At 41.9% G+C, this 17,194-nt stretch overlaps 1 protein-coding gene across 4 annotated transcripts in view; it reads left to right on the top strand.

Annotated features, from left to right (window-relative positions):
• The window catches only part of CARD11 (caspase recruitment domain family member 11), a 46,732-nt gene that overhangs the window by 12,483 nt on the left and 17,055 nt on the right, over positions 1-17,194 (top strand). Inside the window, exons 1-9 of one of the 4 annotated variants that reach the window (XM_064726287.1) lie at positions 988-1,295; positions 10,160-10,372; positions 10,968-11,105; positions 11,745-12,070; positions 12,743-12,922; positions 14,496-14,648; positions 14,742-14,867; positions 15,356-15,553; positions 16,397-16,576. In XM_064726287.1, the coding sequence (XP_064582357.1) occupies positions 10,174-10,372; positions 10,968-11,105; positions 11,745-12,070; positions 12,743-12,922; positions 14,496-14,648; positions 14,742-14,867; positions 15,356-15,553; positions 16,397-16,576 (1,500 nt within the window). In that variant the 5' untranslated portion in view covers positions 988-1,295; positions 10,160-10,173. Of the gene's footprint in view, positions 1-987; positions 1,296-9,716; positions 9,770-10,159; positions 10,373-10,967; positions 11,106-11,744; positions 12,071-12,742; positions 12,923-14,495; positions 14,649-14,741; positions 14,868-15,355; positions 15,554-16,396; positions 16,577-17,194 lie in introns of those variants that run through there. The other 3 variants (XM_064726289.1, XM_064726288.1, XM_064726286.1) reach the window with 3 other exon arrangements.

The raw sequence follows: 17,194 nt of genomic DNA, 5'->3' as shown, positions 1-17,194 counted from the left end.
AGATGGAATGTAATTCTGGCATCACTTTACAGTTGTTATTTCCACAAATATTTATTTCCACAGTCAGCAGAGAATTCAATACAATTCTCATACTTTTTTTTACTTTGACTCATGGTCAAGAACCACACTAGGTGAAAACAAATAGATTTATTGCTGTTTTAGGACTTTGTTTCTTTGGTCTTAAAAAAAAAATATACAGATTAACCATGAACTGAACCGGCCAGAGTTTCCTGATAAGACCAGAGTTTAGTCTCTTCCCATGGTTAGTTAATTCTTTGGGGATAAATTTTCCACATGAAAGCTTTACAGTATTTTATTCCCTATCATCAGAGCAATGGGCTTAGTTATGGAGAGAGCAACAGAAGATGCTTAATTCCTCCTTGCAGTGCTTTGAACATAGAAAATATAGAATTGCCAAGTATTTGGCATTATCTCTTCCCCAAGACAGCAAGACAAGGTCATGGAGACATTACCACTACAGAAATAATGGACAGACAATGTACAAACAGACCATTTTTCCTTTAGATTGCTACAGAAGTGACTCACAGGAGCCCTTCTGCAAGAGGGAGAGTGAATTGTCTCTCTGTTCTGCAGAGATTGCTTTCCTGCTCTTAATTGCAGGTCTTTGGTGGCAGGGGATGGCTAAGGAAACCCAGCTGGGATCTCTGCAGGAATAAAGGACCTGTTTGAGGTCCTCCTCAACCCCTTGCTGTTCCATCCAGAGCCCCCAGCTCCCCGTGGCTGTGAGAACACTTCCTCTAAGACTTCCCTCAGCAGCGGTGTCAGATTTGAAAGTTACCCACAAGCTCTGTTCAGAAGAAAAGGGAAGTAAGGCAGCCCCCAGCAGCTCTGTGCCTGCTATATATAGGCTGTGAGTCTGAGAGGGAGGGTGGTGGGTGGAGGTTTCCGGAGCTGCATGTCACAGTCCCACAACACTGGGGGAAAAAGAGAGGGCACAGAGCAAGAGGAGGTGACCAGAAAGCACAAGCAGGGAAGATCTATTCATAAAACAAGCACAACCATTTCCACGTACAAGGAGTAAAATATCAAGCTCCTTCTCATTCCTGGTGAGGGTTTACCCTTCCTAGGCCAGGCTGCTGTGATTTTTTGTAGGTTTTTTCTCATCAAATGGCATCCAGTTGTCCTCTGTGTGTGTTGTGTGCTGCTGGCTGAGATGTTCCTGCAGCTGTGAGCAAGGTGCAAGGATTTGGCCAATGAGCAGAGCACCCAGGACTGTGGCAGACTGTGGCTAGGAGTGGAGCTCACCTCTTCCAGTGAGGGGTTGGTTGTGTAAGGTAGGTATGACATTGTTCCAGCTGCAGTGGAGCTGCAGGAGATCAGCCTGCTCTTTAAAATTAGAGTCTATTTTAAAGTAATGGTTACAAAGAGGTGACAAAAAGTAATAAGGTGTTGATTCCTGTTCTATCTACATAACCTATGCATTTACCTAAAATGAGCAAAATGTATGTGTGAACCACGGGAGTCTTCACCTTTAGGAGACTGGCCAGTGTTTGATCCAACAGGATATATTGTTGGAAATTAAAAGCTAAATACAGATAGGTAAGTTTTCACAGAGCTAGATGGGAGCTATTATACCTTTGCAGAGTATTTAAGATATTTAATTAAATAATATTCTCATGACAATCAGTGCATGCTGCTCTTGTGAAACAGTAAACAGTTTGCATGGGGGTTGTTTTTCATGTGTTTAGAGCAGTTTGTCAAGGTTGATCTTAAAAGGAGCATTATCAGAGTTTGCTTCTTCTTTATTCTTTCTTTATATGTTGTGTGTTTTTACTAGCTGTGGGATTCTGTAACTGCTGGAGCTGTGTCAGGGGAGGTTTCGGTTGGATATCAGGAAAAGGTTCTTTGCCCAGGTGTTGGTCAGGCACTGGACAGACTCCCCAGGGAATGGTCACAGTCCCAAGGCTGCCAGAGCTCCAGGAGCTTTGGACATCACCAGGCACAGGGTGGGATTATTGGGTCCTGTGCAGAGCCAGGAACTGGACTGGCTGACCCTTGTGGGTCCCTTCCAACTCAGAAGATTCCATGATTCTATGATTCTCCATACAGGTTTATGTCTTATTTTCCTATCATGTTATAAAGCCTGCTATATGAAATAATATTTTCAAACTTTCCTGGGCCATGGTGAATTACAGTGAGATTATCTGACAGTATTCAAGAATGGAGTGTGACCTTTTCTGTTTTAAGGATGTCCTACACATTTACTGTCACTTGTTTCCGAATTTGGAGATGGTTCAAGTGAGTCCAGTCCTCTCCTTGAATGGATTTTGTGTTATCCTTTGGCTGCCTGGAGATGAGAGTATCATCTGCAGAGGGTCATTATGTGACTAGATGGAAAGTGTTCTTCTCTCTGTTATTTTTTTTAAACTTCTGTAATGTAAGAGTTTGTAGAAAGTGACAATTTTTTTCAAGAAACAGACTAAGTAGGAGTTTTGTTTGGCAGAGCTACAATTCTTTCTCCCTTCCTGATGTGACTTGTATTAATAGAAGTGAAATGTTAACAGCCCTGATAAGAATCATGCTGTCTGTGCCAGGGTTGTTCGAGTTTCATATGTACCAGTTAATGAACCTTTGTCCTTAGCAGGTTTCTGTGTAGCTCAGCCTGTGGAGGCTCCTCACAAACACTGCTCTCTGCACCAAGGAATGTGCTGGCTTTTGTAATTCAAACACACATTTACTGGGACCTAACCTACTGTCATCAAACCATTTGCATCTTTGAGCAACTTGAATTTTTAATTCAAGGCTCCTCCTAAACACACAGGACTTGCCCCCAGCTGTGCGTCCACCTCCTCCTGTGCTGGCAAGAATCTCATAATTAATTGTAAAAACAAAGTGAGTCAGTCTAAGGAAAAAATTAACCTGGGACCTAGAAACGACTTCTGAGGCTTTGTTGGACCAGCATTCTCATGAGCCTCGGCAGCTTCTTTCTTAGATCTTGGCTTTTAGCACACATTAGTTGAAAGGAAATGCTTGTGTCAGTAGCTGCTGCTCCAGAGCAGGAGGGCACTATATAAACATATTTGTACCACGTTAGCACAGCGATTTCTGCTGCCCTCCTCATCACCATGCAGGACAGGACGGAGCATGTGCAGATTAAAGCATTTATTAAATGTCAGGCACTCAGCTTTCCACTGCTACTTTGCAAATCCTTTAAAATAGATGCACTGAAGTCTTGTGGTAAATTATTTATTTTAATTACTCTGCCATTATCTTGATTTGCATGCTCAGAAGTAAAACTGATTCCTAATGTTTCAGGATCTGTGGCAGGTCCTTCCCTATTTATTCCCACATTCCTTGCCTTTGCCTTTAGTAAGGCCTTTCCTATCATTATTTCTGTCTCACTTTTGTTCCTCACTTTCATTCTGTTGAGTTCCTCTTTCTCTAACTTTCTTTTTGTTTTCCTGTTCCGTATTAAACATTTCCTTTTCCCCCAACCTCACCGTTTTTCACCCTCAATTCTCATATTTCTCTCCCCTCTTCACTTATTTTTCCTGCATGTCTCATTTTTCATATCTCTCATTTCTCATTTACTTTTACACATATTACCAGTCAATAATGGCAGTATGACAGTTTCTGAAACCTGGGTATCAGATTCTCAAACAATATGTGAAAACAGAATAATACCCATCTAATCACCAGTGTAGATATTGGCATCAGGTGGACAAATCTGTCTCCATGGACCCCAGAGGGAACCCAAGTGATCTGGGGTGGCTGGAAACCAATCTTTGGAGAGCATTCCAAGGTGGAAGTATAAAATGGTGGAATGAAGAGTTTTGAATAGAGCATTTCCCATTCACTAAAGAAGAACTGGATTCTAAATTCATACCTGATTCAAAATGGTGAGATGAATCCACCCCCAAAATTTGCTCCTCTCTCAGTAATGATTAAACAGTGTGTTACTGCCAGAGCTGGAAGCAGGTTAATTGTTTGTAGGAAATAGTGACACACAGAGAACTGACAGTTGTCAAAACATGGTTTCAGCTATTTGCAGAGGAGGATTTTTCCATTGTCTTTGTTTATGATCAATAATGTGTGTTCTACAACCAAAGCTGATTGGATGCTGCCTGTTGCATGTTGGAGGCAGCGCAACCTGCTCTCAGTTGGCCATTGAGCACAATGAGTCATTTCCTTCCTGTGAGATCAGATGATGGGAGCTCTCAGGGGCTCTGAAGCTGCCAGACTTGAGGAAGAGGTAGAGCAAATTCGGCCAGTAGGTGGGGTGTGAGATGGGAAAGCTCCAATCTCAGCCTTTTCTGAAACAGAAATCATTACAGGATCCTAAGGAGCATTGCTGCACTGACTGGGCTCTTTGCAACAATATTGCATTGGGCAAAACAATGTTCTTAATGTGTAAATAGTGTTTTCCTCCAGAAAGCAATAGCAATTGTATAGAATTTCATTTGCAATTTCAGAGCACACAAAAGCTCACTGCATTAAGTGTGGAATTCAATTCAGTCATTGTTCAGCTCTTGGGCAATGTTATCCTGCAGCACTGAAGATTTGTCTGTCTTTGTTGCACACAGTGTTTTCAGGTTTACGTGGTTCTAAGCAAACTGTTGGGTGTCCTGACTGACAACACCAATAATTGATCTGTGCTTTATGTATGAGTTACCTCTCTTTTTTCTGAGATGGGAATTTATATGGATCTGTTCTTAGGAAAGTAAATAAAGACAGAAAGCGATAATTAAAGAGAGTTCCAAGAGTATTAATTCTTCTGACCCCCTTCTGTTAGGACAGGAATAGTGATTAGACATAAATCTCTGATTTATTCAATTGCTTGGTTTGTTTGGGTTTCTTGTTTTTCAGAAGGGACAAATACTGAATCACAGTACAGAAGTACTGAAGTAGAGAAGGGGGGAGAGTAACATGATAGAATTCTTAATTCCTTTTTGTCTTACTTGGGTTTTGAGCTTATAGTTCTAAAAATGAAGGGAATTTTCTTTCTCTCTTCTGAAGCCAGATGAAGATGCTTCCAGAGCTTTCTGAACCAGTTTGGGAGTTTGGTTTGGTTTGCTTCCTTCTCCCTCTCTTCTCTTCAGAAAATGGGAGTACTACTCATGTTAGCTACTGAAGATCTAGCATTACCTCCCTGCAGCCTGCTGGTGTTTGGGGTTTCTTTTGTAGGCTGTGTGGAATGGGAAGATTGACTCAATTGAATTGAATAAGACATTTTTTGTGCAAAAATAATCCTATTTTGTGTTTAAAGCTCCTTGCTCTTCTATTACTTTGGTATCTCTTATTCTATTTTTTTCTTTTATATTTTGTTGAAATAAGTAAAATTGTTGAATCTCTTGTATAAAGAAGGGGTTCTGAGATACACAGAATGGTTCTTTTCATGTGATTCACTATGACCCAAAACAGAAATACAGCCAGCAGAGCTGCTGCCTTCAGAAAGTGTTCTGAGGTCTGCAGAGTCTGAAGTAATAAATCTGTACTAATAATAAATATTTTTCTCAGGGCTTTCCATCTCAGTGGTTCCTTGTGCTTTGCAGTCACTAATTAACAAGTCACAAACATACCCATGCCAGCCTTGTTTTCAGGTGGGGACACTGAGGGAGAAAGGAAGGATATAAAGTACAAATTCTTAAAGGCAGAGGAAGGCACTGCCTCATTTCCTTTGGGAGTCTGGATTTAGACATCTGTATTGAAAAATATTGCAAGGATAGGTAAGCAAATTTAGTCATCTTTATCAATGTTTAAACCTGTTAAAAGTGGTTTTCAGTACCACAGAACATCCAGAGAGCAGCCAACATAATTGGAAACTGCTGGTATTCAGCATTTCAGAAAGCCTGGAGGGCACACAGAGCTCTCCTGTCCTTAAGCAAAGGAATATAATTTCCTTATCACACTTTAAACTGTGACTTTCCTCTAAAAGTAAAAATAGCTCTAAATCCCTTTGTGGTTTTGTGGTTCTCTGATATTGCAAATCTGCACATATCCACACAAGCAGCTTTTGAGAAAATCACCCAGTTGTTACATTTTGTCATGTGAGGTGCTGTACACGCTGCAGGGAGAAAAGACATTGCCCCACAGACTCTGGAGATGTGCAGGGAAAGAGACTGTGGAACAACACCCTCAAAATGCTGAGAATAATTACATATACAATTTTAGAGTGTTGTTTTAATCTTTATTTTTGGTTTAAAGTATGATGATTTATATGTAATTCTTTCATAGTCAGCATTTAACATAAAATTCGGTTCTTATTAACTTATAATATGCAAAACATTTTGTGTACTGTGGTTTCTTTTTAAATACTGACAGTCTGCAAACATCTGTGACAAATACAGAAATCCAAAACATAACAATAGATTACCTCTTCCAAAATAAACTTTTTTCTGCTTCTCAGTATGAAGAGAAAACCCTTTTTTCATATTTCACAAAGGGAATATCAGGAAATCAGAAACCTGAGCTGGAAGCTGCATTTGCTCCATGGCAGTTCCTGAGTATTGACAGGCTGGCAGGAATTGAGTGCACAGGGATGCAAATAATTAAACAGCTGAAGGGTTAATTTCTGCACCATCATCAAACAAAGCATAAAAACCAAAAATGAAGCTTTAGATGTGACCTGATGATGAGCACTTTATAGAACCCCTGGGTATGAAGCCTGCAGGCTTTATTCCCTTGATCAGTGGAGAGTGTCACTGACATATGAGAGTGTGGAGTCTGAGTGAGAACAGAGAGCAGCTTTAACTGCAAGGTGATTTGTTCAGCTGAAAAATACACCACAGAAAAACCAGCAAACATCCAGAACGATTCATTTGTGTGTAACAGCCAGCAGAAGGATAGTCCCTGAGAGAGAAAAGGAGACAAGGGGAGCAGAGTGTTCCTTTTAATGTGAAAAGGGATTCTCTCTTTTATTTGTCTATATCTACAGAGACCTTTGAAAAAGATGGAACTAGCTGAGATTATGACTGGATTAAGCTTTCTTGCAGTTAAAAGCTATTTTGTATACTAACTACTGAAAGGAGCAGCAGGAGACCAATTTTTTAACTGCTGTGGTGATTTCTGATTTCTTTTTTGCTTAATGTCTATTGAAGTCAGTCCAAGTCTGTGAGTTCACACCTGTGATTTGTAATGGATGCCACAGTATTTCTATGACACATCACAACTCCTGCATGTGTTAGTTTACAGCTCAAGAGGTGTTGGAATCACAAATTAGATAATGGTAGTAAAGATCAGATTAAATAAGTGATTACACATTTGAAAACATTTTAAATCTGTCATTTTTAATTTTATAAGTGAAAAAAACTTTTCTGCAATATCATCATGGGGAGGAAGGGCAGGAGCAGGGAACAAGGACTATAAAATGCCTGGAAAATGCATGTACTGCTAAAAAACTTCTAAAATTAAAGCCTGTAATACAAGACCTTTATTAGTGTCCCACTGAGCTTCAGTTGTTACATCTGGGTTTTTGACCAGCACACCAAAATTTCAACCAATGGCAAGCATTTTGTTTCCTATTCAACACTATATTAAATACTAAATCAAATAATTATTTGCTCAGTAGGAGGGGTTCTGCACTCATATCAGCTGATCATTGCTGTTTTCTCTGGAGCAGCTCCATGGGGGTTGTGCTCTCAGAGCAGCCTGGCCAAAGCCTGAAACAAAGGCAAGGAAGGAGCAGACAGGACACATCCCTGGAGCTGATGGGCAGCACAGGCTGCTGGGACAGAGCTTAGCTGGGATTCTGCAGGGCTGTTCCAAGGTGGAATTCCAAAGAAGGAAGCAAAAGACAAGAGTCTGACATTCTTACATGAAGGACCACTCCACTACATGTCATTTTTCCCACCTTATAATAATAGACTGTGTTTAGCAGGAGTTTGCTGCCAGAAACCTTTTTAAATTCTTAACGACACATCCAATATACTTATTACTTTCCCATTAAACATTATGTCCCCAAAATAACAGTATGGATGTATTATGCCCATACACAAGGGACTATTTGATAAAGATTTTTTTTAATGTCAGGTAAAAAAAGAAGAGTGCTCATGTTGAGAATTACGCTGATGAGTGAACTCTCCTTTGAATCATTTAGTGGAGAAATCCCTTACTAATGTCCTGAGGGAACTGCTGACAGTGTGCAATAATTTCTGGTTCAGCGCTGCAGATTACAAGATATCTTGCATTTTATGAAATTCAGGCAAGTGCTTCTTTTGCACTCTGAGATCCATCCCTGAGCTCCCTGGTACGCTCCCAGAAATTAAAGGGCCTGTGACTTTCCTTTTTTCAGCTGCAGTGGATGCTGTGGCTGTGAGCTGACTGAGGCTCTGTGTGACCTTCTGTTTCACTGCCTTCTACTCCCCAAAGTCCAGCTTCTCCAATTAGGTAGCATTTGTTAAATTCACCTTTGAAGTGAAATACAGTTACTTCCAGAATAATGGTGGAGACTAAGGTTCATGAAAATGTGTGAGGACTTCAGATGCAGCTCTTTCACCTTTAGCATTCCTCCCACTACAACCTGCTTTGTAAAGATTTTTCTCTGTTGTTTTACCTTTATTGTGCTCGTTGCTTCAGTGTCATTTTTACCACACATAAATACTGGCATTCAGAGAGAATTTCACCCAACCAGTGTGAAGTTCATAAGATCAGGGAGATTTTTCCCCTAACTACAGCCTTGCCTCATGATTCTGCATCCCATTGAACTGCCCTGGTCTTCCTGGCCCTCTGGGGATTGCTGTCTCCCCCAGAATGTGTAATCCCCATGCAAGCATCAAAGCAAATGTGGAATAAGTGGCTCCTAGGATGTGAAACTGCAAAGGAAATTCTGCTGGAGTACAGGAGAAGAACAAAGCCCCTGCCAATACTCCCTTAACTTGTCCATACGGTGAAAAACCATCCAAATTTTTCTCACAGAGATATTGAAACCCTGACTAGGATTTTTGACAAATTGGGAAAGCTTTTAAAAGCATCAAGCAGAGAGCATGCATTGTTTTTGTAGGAATATTCTGTACTTCATTATGTGAGAACACTGACAAACACATTATTTAGACGATTAGCACTTTTGGCTTTAGTTTTCAAAATGAGGAATTAATACCCCTTGGCTATGCAGTTCATGAGCTGTTTTTGCTCAGGGATGCTCGGTGTAACACAGGCTGCTCCCCAGTTCCTAAAGCTGGAAGCTGAGAAAAACAGCATGCTGGTTTTTGAGGTCTTTAGTTACTGATTACCACCAAAGCCTCATAAAGCAGAGCTCTTGTCTCGTATGATCCAAGAACTGCATATTCTTCTTCCACCAGGGTCTCTGAACTTGAAATAAAATTTATGTTCCACATGCCACCTGGATCACAAGGTCCTATGAAAGCTAGAATGCAAAAATAGTACTAGTTGAAAGGTTAGTATTTAACACAAAATTAAGAAGAAAATTTTTTTATATACAAAGTTTCTTTCATTTTAACTTCAGTATGAGTTTTCTTGCCTCTCTGTAGCCTGCCATGTAACCTTCTCTAATGAGCTGGGTACAAATTAGGAGCTGGCAGGAAATTGCTTCACAAGCACTCAGAAACCATGTGATGACATTTGCATGAGTCAAGAACATTTTCAGACTGCAGTGACACAGTGCTGTTACCTGCCCCCTCCTGCAGGGAAAGGCAAGGTCTGAGCTCCCAGGTACCTGCACTCACAGCCCTCAGTGCCTCCACAGCTGCAGACACAGACCTGCCTTAACTATTCTTGTGTGCAGCCACTTACAGGTGCTGGCTCATCACATCTGTGCAGGTTCACATCAGTACAGCTTGCAGGAGCAAAGGAGGTGAGGATGAAAGCCTTCGTTGCCTGCAGCCAGTATTTGTCTTTGCTCTGAGCCCTGCAGGTTCATCTCCTTCTTGCCCTTTGCCATTGCCTCTCTGGAGCAGAGGCGTCCTCTGACTTGTAAAGAGCTTGGTGGGGTTGGCTGAGTGCAGATTCATCACTGGAGAGCAAGGAGCAGTAGTTCACAGACTCAAGATAGCACTTCTGGGAACTGTCATTTCCCAGATGAGCTGTGGACAGGCTGCACTTCAAACAGCCTCAATATTGGGCAAATTCAGCATTAGTCAGAAGTGATTCTGAGCTCATCCCTTATGACATGGAAACACAAAAAAGTACTGGGATTGCAGCTGTCCTTCTTGGAGTTCATTTGCCACTTGTGTCCCTTGTTCAGGAGCAGAGCCAGAGATGGATGACTGCCTGGAGACCCTGAAAGATGAGGAGGAGGCTTTGTGGGAGAACGTGGAGTGCAACCGGCACATGCTGAGCCGCTACATCAACCCAGCCAAACTGACCCCCTACTTACGGCAGTGCAAAGTCATCGACGAGCAGGATGAGGATGAGGTGCTCAACTCACTCATGCTGCCCTCCAAAATTAACAGAGCAGGTAATTATCTGGTCAGTGGCTCCATCTGCATCTCTCTCTGAATAGCTTTGTTCTATTAAATCTGGAGAGAGCCTGAATCAAGTTATGGACTATCAGATAGAAACTCTTTTATCTTATTTACAGGAGGTTTAAAGTACAGGGAGATTCTGCTGCTATTTTAATAACAAAGACTCCTTCCAGGGCTGTGCAGACTGGAGATTGTGGGGTTTGAATTCCCATCAAAGCCTTGGCAAATATTTCAGTTAACACAAGCAGCAGTCAGTGCCATTCCAGGAGTAGCTTTTCAGCTGTCTTGCAGTACTTTGTGATTTGTCACTGGAAGATCTGCCATCCCTGCCTGGTAAAGGCTGCACTGAATAACTTGTCCTTTGAAATTTCTGTTCCAGAGAGCAGTTTGCCCACATTCCCTTAGAATAACCATCAGGACAAACATACAGAATTGCTGGCATTACTTTATGGGTTCAGCTGAACTCAGTTTATCAGCTGGATTTTGCACAGCTCGTTGCTGAGATGAACCTTAGGAACATCAGGGATGTGATATTTGCTCGTGCTGCTCATGGGACTGATGTGTCACCTCTCTGCTGTCTGTACCCAGGCCGGCTGCTGGACATCCTCCACACCAAGGGCCAGAGGGGCTACGTGGTGTTCCTAGAGAGCCTGGAGTTTTACTACCCTGAACTCTACAAGCTGGTGACAGGGAAAGAGCCTACACGGAGATTTTCCACTATTGTTGGTGAGTAGAATCAATCACAAAGGATTTTGTTGAAGTAAGGACTCTGTGGAAGACTGGCTTGGTTTTTTTCAGGCAAGAAGTGGAAATAAAAGCTAATCTTAGTGTAGAATGCTTTTCAGTCTCCTTCAAAGCAAAATGTGGTAGGTAATGTATAAAGCAAAGGGATATCCCAGCTGTCTGAATGAAGCTAAAGGGCTTCAAATGGAATGATAGGCAATACCAGAATTCTCAAGAGAAGCTATATTGGAACAGTGGACTAAATTACACTGATAACTTACACATGTGCAGCACATTTGAAGCATTCAGATTAATTGTACTTGCACAGATTCATTCTACAAATGTTGTGCTATTTCCACAGGCTCAGCTGAAACAAGACAAATTTAAAGGCTTCATGTTCTATCTAGGCAAACTTTATGTGTGTATATTGTGATACTGATACCAGTGTGCTGTGTAATATTTGTTCTGTTCCCAGTTAGACATACAGATGTGTGTGAGATTGTGTAAATTCTCTACCTCTGTACATATTCTGGGGCTTTTGTATCTCACATCATTCTGATGATCCTACTTATTACCTTATTAATAAAGTAACTTAAATAAGATACTTTACCAGACATTGATAAGCTGTTCAAACATTTTCAGTGGAGGAAGGACATGAAGGCCTTACCCATTTCCTAATGAATGAGATCATCAAGCTCCAGCAGCAGGTGAAGACAAAAGATGTGCAGCGCTGTGAGCTCCTGGCCAAGTCCCGCCAGCTGGAGGATGAGAGAAAGCAGCTAAAGCTGAACAAGATAGAGCTGCTGACCTTCCAGGAGAGATACAACAAGATGAAGGAGGAGAGGAATAACTACAATGATGAGCTGGTCAAGGTGAAAGATGAGAACTACAACCTGGCCATGAGATATGCCCAGCTGAGTGACGAGAAGAGCATGGCTGTGATAAGGAGCCGGGACCTGCAGCTGGAGGTGAGACAAATGCTCTGGGCAGCAATGGAGGGTGCCAGTGGCATCTGGGAAAATGAGATCTTCTCTGACAGCAGAAAGATGTGAAGCTCTCATTTGCTTTGCTTATCTAGATGATTGAAGGCATCACTGCACAGAAATGCCAACTGCAGTGAGGTGTATTAATGGCAGATAATGAATTAACAGAACAGAATGCAAATAAAAATAAAATGTAAAACATAACTGCTTGCTAAAACCTTAATTTTAGCTTTTTTAGGCTCAGTAATATCTTGGCACAGTTATCCAGCAGCACTGCAGCTGAGGGGGATTTATTCAGAAAGATAATCCTGAATTTTCTCCTGTTTTTCCTGATCCAAATAGTCCACGTGCAAAAAGCACAATGTGTGGTCAGCCTTTTACGTGCTCATTCTGTTTCATATCTCTTTACTTATTGGAGGATTGAGAATATGCAACTTTTTTTTAGTCCAGGTATTCTAAAATTTCACAACCAGCCCATATGAGTTGTAGCTGGCAAGTAGCAGGTTTGTACTTGAGACTTCACCAGTTCATTGGGGACTTTCAGTACCCAATTATCAACCTCTCGTTAGCATTCAGAGTTTAAGCTATTTTCCCCTGTATGTTTTTTGAGAGCACTAAATGTCCTCTCCTCTTTCTCCTTTTCTCTGCTCCCTCTAGATTGACCAGCTGAAGCATCGCTTGAACAAGGTGGAAGAGGAGTGCAAGCTGGAGAGGAACCAGTCCTTGAAGCTGAAAAATGATATTGAAAACCGACCCAAAAAGGAACAGGTTCTGGAGCTGGAGAGGGAAAATGAGATGATGAAGACTAAAATCCAGGAGTTACAGTCCATCATTCAGGTACAAAAGCAGATTGCTGCCTTTAAAATCCAAACTCACACATTCTCCAGTTACAGTGCAGGAGGTGTTGGCTGAAACCTCTGCCTGCAAAGCTGCAACCAGCAGAAGTGCAAAGTTTGGACAGACAGAAGGCTGCTTGTACAGCTCCCAGCTGCCTGGAGTGCTCCCTGTGCAGACACATGCATGAGGAGGAGTTCTGCAAAAATAGTCCTCTAAAAAAATCAAGTGTACATGAGAAATTGGCTCTTCCAAGAGTGCAGTGTTTAATTGCTGAACATTGTACCAGCCTGTCACTACAAATCTGCGTTAAACAGCCAGCACAGAAATTTCTGACAGTGGCTCTGGGTACCCTGTGTTAGGCTGTTGTCATATCTTTGACAAAAGGTTTTAATGAAGCAGAGGACGATAAAGGTTCCTGTACTTGAGGGTCACTAAGTGCCAGGATGTCCTGCAGAACCCTGCTGTAACCTGCACAGGGTGCTTCACCAACCTTTGTTTGGGCAGGTAGGGAAAACAGTTGATGTGCAACACATTTAGGACTCCTCTGTGAACAACTTAGCCAAATATTGGGATATATGTGAGATTACTTAGCGCTTTGTTAGAAAAGGCTTGTGGCATTTTAAATTATCAGCAGAAGGCCTTTCAGAAATGGCTGTAGCCTCTAGCAGTGCCTAACAATTCTTAGTTCTGACATAAATCCAATTCAAAGGTTGAAAAAGAGTGTAGAATAGAAGATCCTGAGAGTTCTGGTTCATGTAGGTCTCTTATATTAATTGAAATGGTCTTACAGCACTTAAAGAAACAGAGAAATAGCTAAAAATAGGATTTAAATTCTCTTAAGTGAAAGTATAAATAAACTTGAAGCAGTTTGGTTTAGAAATGCTTAGGTATGCTTAGAAATACTGGGTAACTTAAATGTCCCTGAAACCTCCAACTCAGTGTAGGTATTTCAAAAATAAATATGCATAATCCTTGCTAGCATTTTATGCTTTTTTCATCTTCCATTTATGGTTAATTTTGGATGGCAATTATGTGTTGGAACCTGCTTTCGTAATCTTGTTCATTTTAAATCTACAAGAAATTATATTCCTGGATGGTGTAGAAAATGAAGCAGTGGTACAAGGTACTCCAAGCATGTTTAATATTCTCTGAGCACAGCCTTGCAAAGCCTGTGCCTGCCTTAAAAATTCTCCTGAATATTTTCTTAGGCCTTGCTCTTTGGAAAAGGGTGATTTTTGTGCTCAGTGAGAGCTGATTAATAGAAAAGGGTTTTGAATGCAGGGCTTGGAGTGAAGAATTGTGGCTGCATCCAAACTGGATCAAATTATAGCCAGTACAATAGACCAGTAAAACAGTTCCTTCATCAGACTATTCTGACAGCAAGACAGATTTTATTCATCTTTTCTGACACTGCTTTAAAATATGAACAAATGTCCATCTTTTCTCCTTCTTTCCCATTGCAGTACCTTCTTCATTTGCTATTCCTCTTGCTTGTTACTGTCTCTGATACTTCTCTCCCTGCAAAACTACTTTCTGTTTCCCTGGCCTGCCTCTAAAAAATGTCTTTCCTCAGGCTGACAAGAGGGGTTTGCCAGATTCAGACAAAGCCATTTTGGATATCCTGGAACACGACCGTAAGGAGGCACTGGAGGATCGCCATGAGCTGGTCAACAAGATCTTCAATCTCCAAGAGGAGATTCGTCATGTGGAGGACTTGAGAGACAAGGTGAGGAATGGAAGAGTAGAGAGATGGAATATCTCAGGCTGGTGCCCAAAATGCCTCTGAAAGCACTGGTGGCTAACAGTTTGTCATTTCCAGTATCTTGAGGAGAAAGAAGATTTGGAGTTAAAGTGCTCAACACTAGGAAAAGACTGTGAGATGTACAAGCACCGCATGAACACGGTGATGATACAGCTGGAAGAGGTGGAAAAGGAGCGGGACCAGGTATCTCAGAGTTAAAGTAGGGGAATATCAATAGCAAAAGCCTCTATCTGCTCTGTGTCACTTTGGGGAATTGTAGGTAATTGGGCCCAAAATACCATTATAAAATAAGCAGTTAAAAGAATTACTTTTTGGGATTTACATTATGGTAATTAAACACAGGGTAATATTGGGTTGTTTCCACAGTGTAGCATCTGGCAGGCAGGACCAGGATCTTAAAAACAGCTCCTGTAAGGCTTTACATCAGTGTCAAGTCACCCCATTTGCACTCTGGGATATTTTCCCACCAACCCAGAGGGAGCTGTAAATGAACCACCCTCATCATCATAATTTTTAATGGTGCTACTGTGGCACATGCTGGTCCTGATTGCTGTGTTAATGGGTGACTGGGTACCACTTCTGAAGTCCCCGTTGCCAACACCGCCCAAACAAAAGCAGCAGGAGCAGGATGTGCTGCCCAGGTGCCAAGGAGGTTTCGTGCCCCGCTGCAGGCGTTCCGCTCGCGTGACGAGGCTCAGACCCAGTACTCCCACTGCCTGATTGAGAAGGACAAGTACAGGAAGCAGATCCGGGAGCTGGAGGAGAGGAACGACGAGCTGCGGATCGAGGTGGTGCGCAAGGAAGCGTGCATCGTCAACCTGGAGTGCAAACTGCGGCGCCTCTCCAAGGACAGCAACTTCCTCGACCAGGTAGGGCTGGGCAAGACAGACAGCAGCTCTTTTGTTCACAGAATTCACAGAATGACCAGGCTGGGAGAGATCTTAAAGATCATCAAGTCCAACCCAGCCCTGACACCTCAACTAAACCCTGGCACCCAGTGCCACATCCAATCTTTTCTTAAACACACCCAGGGATGGTGACTCCACCACCTCCCCAGGCAGACCATTCCAGAGCTTTATCACCCTTTCTGTAAAATTTTTTTCCTAATATCCAATCCATATTTCCCTTGGCACAGCTTGAGACTGTGTCCTCAGTCTGGTTCTGTCAGTTGCTGCCTGGTGAAAGACCAACCCCACCTGACTGCAACCACCTTTCGGGGAGTTGTAGGGTGATAAGGAAGAGACTCGTTAAGACTTGCTTTTACAAACATTTTGGTCTTGAAGGGAAAGAGGATTTTCTAATTCGCTCCATGAATTAACTGGAAAAAAAAATATCCTACTAAATGTCAGTGTTGTGAATTCTTTGCTATAATGCTTTTCAAGCTGTCTGTTATGCACATGGCTTCCCAAAGGCTGCCACTCCACAGCTTGACTTTAAATGGAAGGGGGAAAATGCAGTAAAATAATTATTTTCTACACTGGGGTAGAAGCTACAAATATTTTTTAGGAACGTGAGTGAAAAAGAATTCAGTCTGTGAACAGAAATCTCCACAAATCTCAGCCCAAATTACTGATAGGTCTGGAGCCACATTCTATGTGAGCTCCTGAAGCACTGGAGTTGCAATAGGTTCAATTAGATTACTCTAAAGGAAGGTTATGAGTTTGTTGTACCAAACTGGTCTCAAAAACAAAGTGTTCCCTTGTGATCTTTAGAGTTTGCCACGGAATCTCCCCATCACCATTATCTCCCAAGCCTTTGAGAGCTCTGGCCCAAAAGCCAATGGTCAGGAAGCCGATGACTCCTCCACTTCTGAGGACTCTCCAGAAGACAACAAATTCTTCTTGCCTGATCAAGTTCGTCTCAAGAGAAGAGTGAACCTAAAGGGGATCCAGGTGGGTCTGAATCCGAGGCTGGAATAACACAGAGCAGGGACTTTGAGAATTATCAGACATAACACATGTTGTAGCTGTGCCTCTGAAACTTCTGTAAAGATAAGAATAGATCTGTGTATGATAGTGAGCTGTGTCTGATAGTTTTTGCCCTGTGGTGATTTGCATCTTGAGGAGCAGATCTAATCTGGCTTCATAGACTCTTTTCTGTCCCTTCTCCCCATTTTCTCTTTTCTTCTTGCTTCTGCTGTTCATTCACATTCTTGGAGCGTTGTCAATAAATTGATTCTTTGCCTCCTTAACATTAGTGGGAAAAAAAATGACATAATGCCTGAGGTCCAACACACACTGAAGGTGAAAAACAAAGTGTTGGTGGAAAAGCTCTCAGCAGCTGGAAGGAAAAATAGAAAGAAATGGACACAATCTAGAGCAAAATTAACTATCTAATTTAGAATTAAATTTTGGCAATTTCCTCACCCCTAACAGGAAGGGGGCAGCATGAGTTAGGTTCATGCTTTCCCCGACTAGCTGCATTCACATGGCTATTATCTGGTGTTGGGTTCACGATCTGTAAAAAAACCCCACAAAAATCTAACATTTGGGCTTTTGAGGTTCTCTTCC

This window comes from Zonotrichia leucophrys, chromosome 14, assembly GCF_028769735.1.
Source record: "Zonotrichia leucophrys gambelii isolate GWCS_2022_RI chromosome 14, RI_Zleu_2.0, whole genome shotgun sequence".
NCBI lineage: Eukaryota > Metazoa > Chordata > Aves > Passeriformes > Passerellidae > Zonotrichia > Zonotrichia leucophrys.
This window is presented reverse-complemented; position numbering and strand designations above follow the sequence as displayed.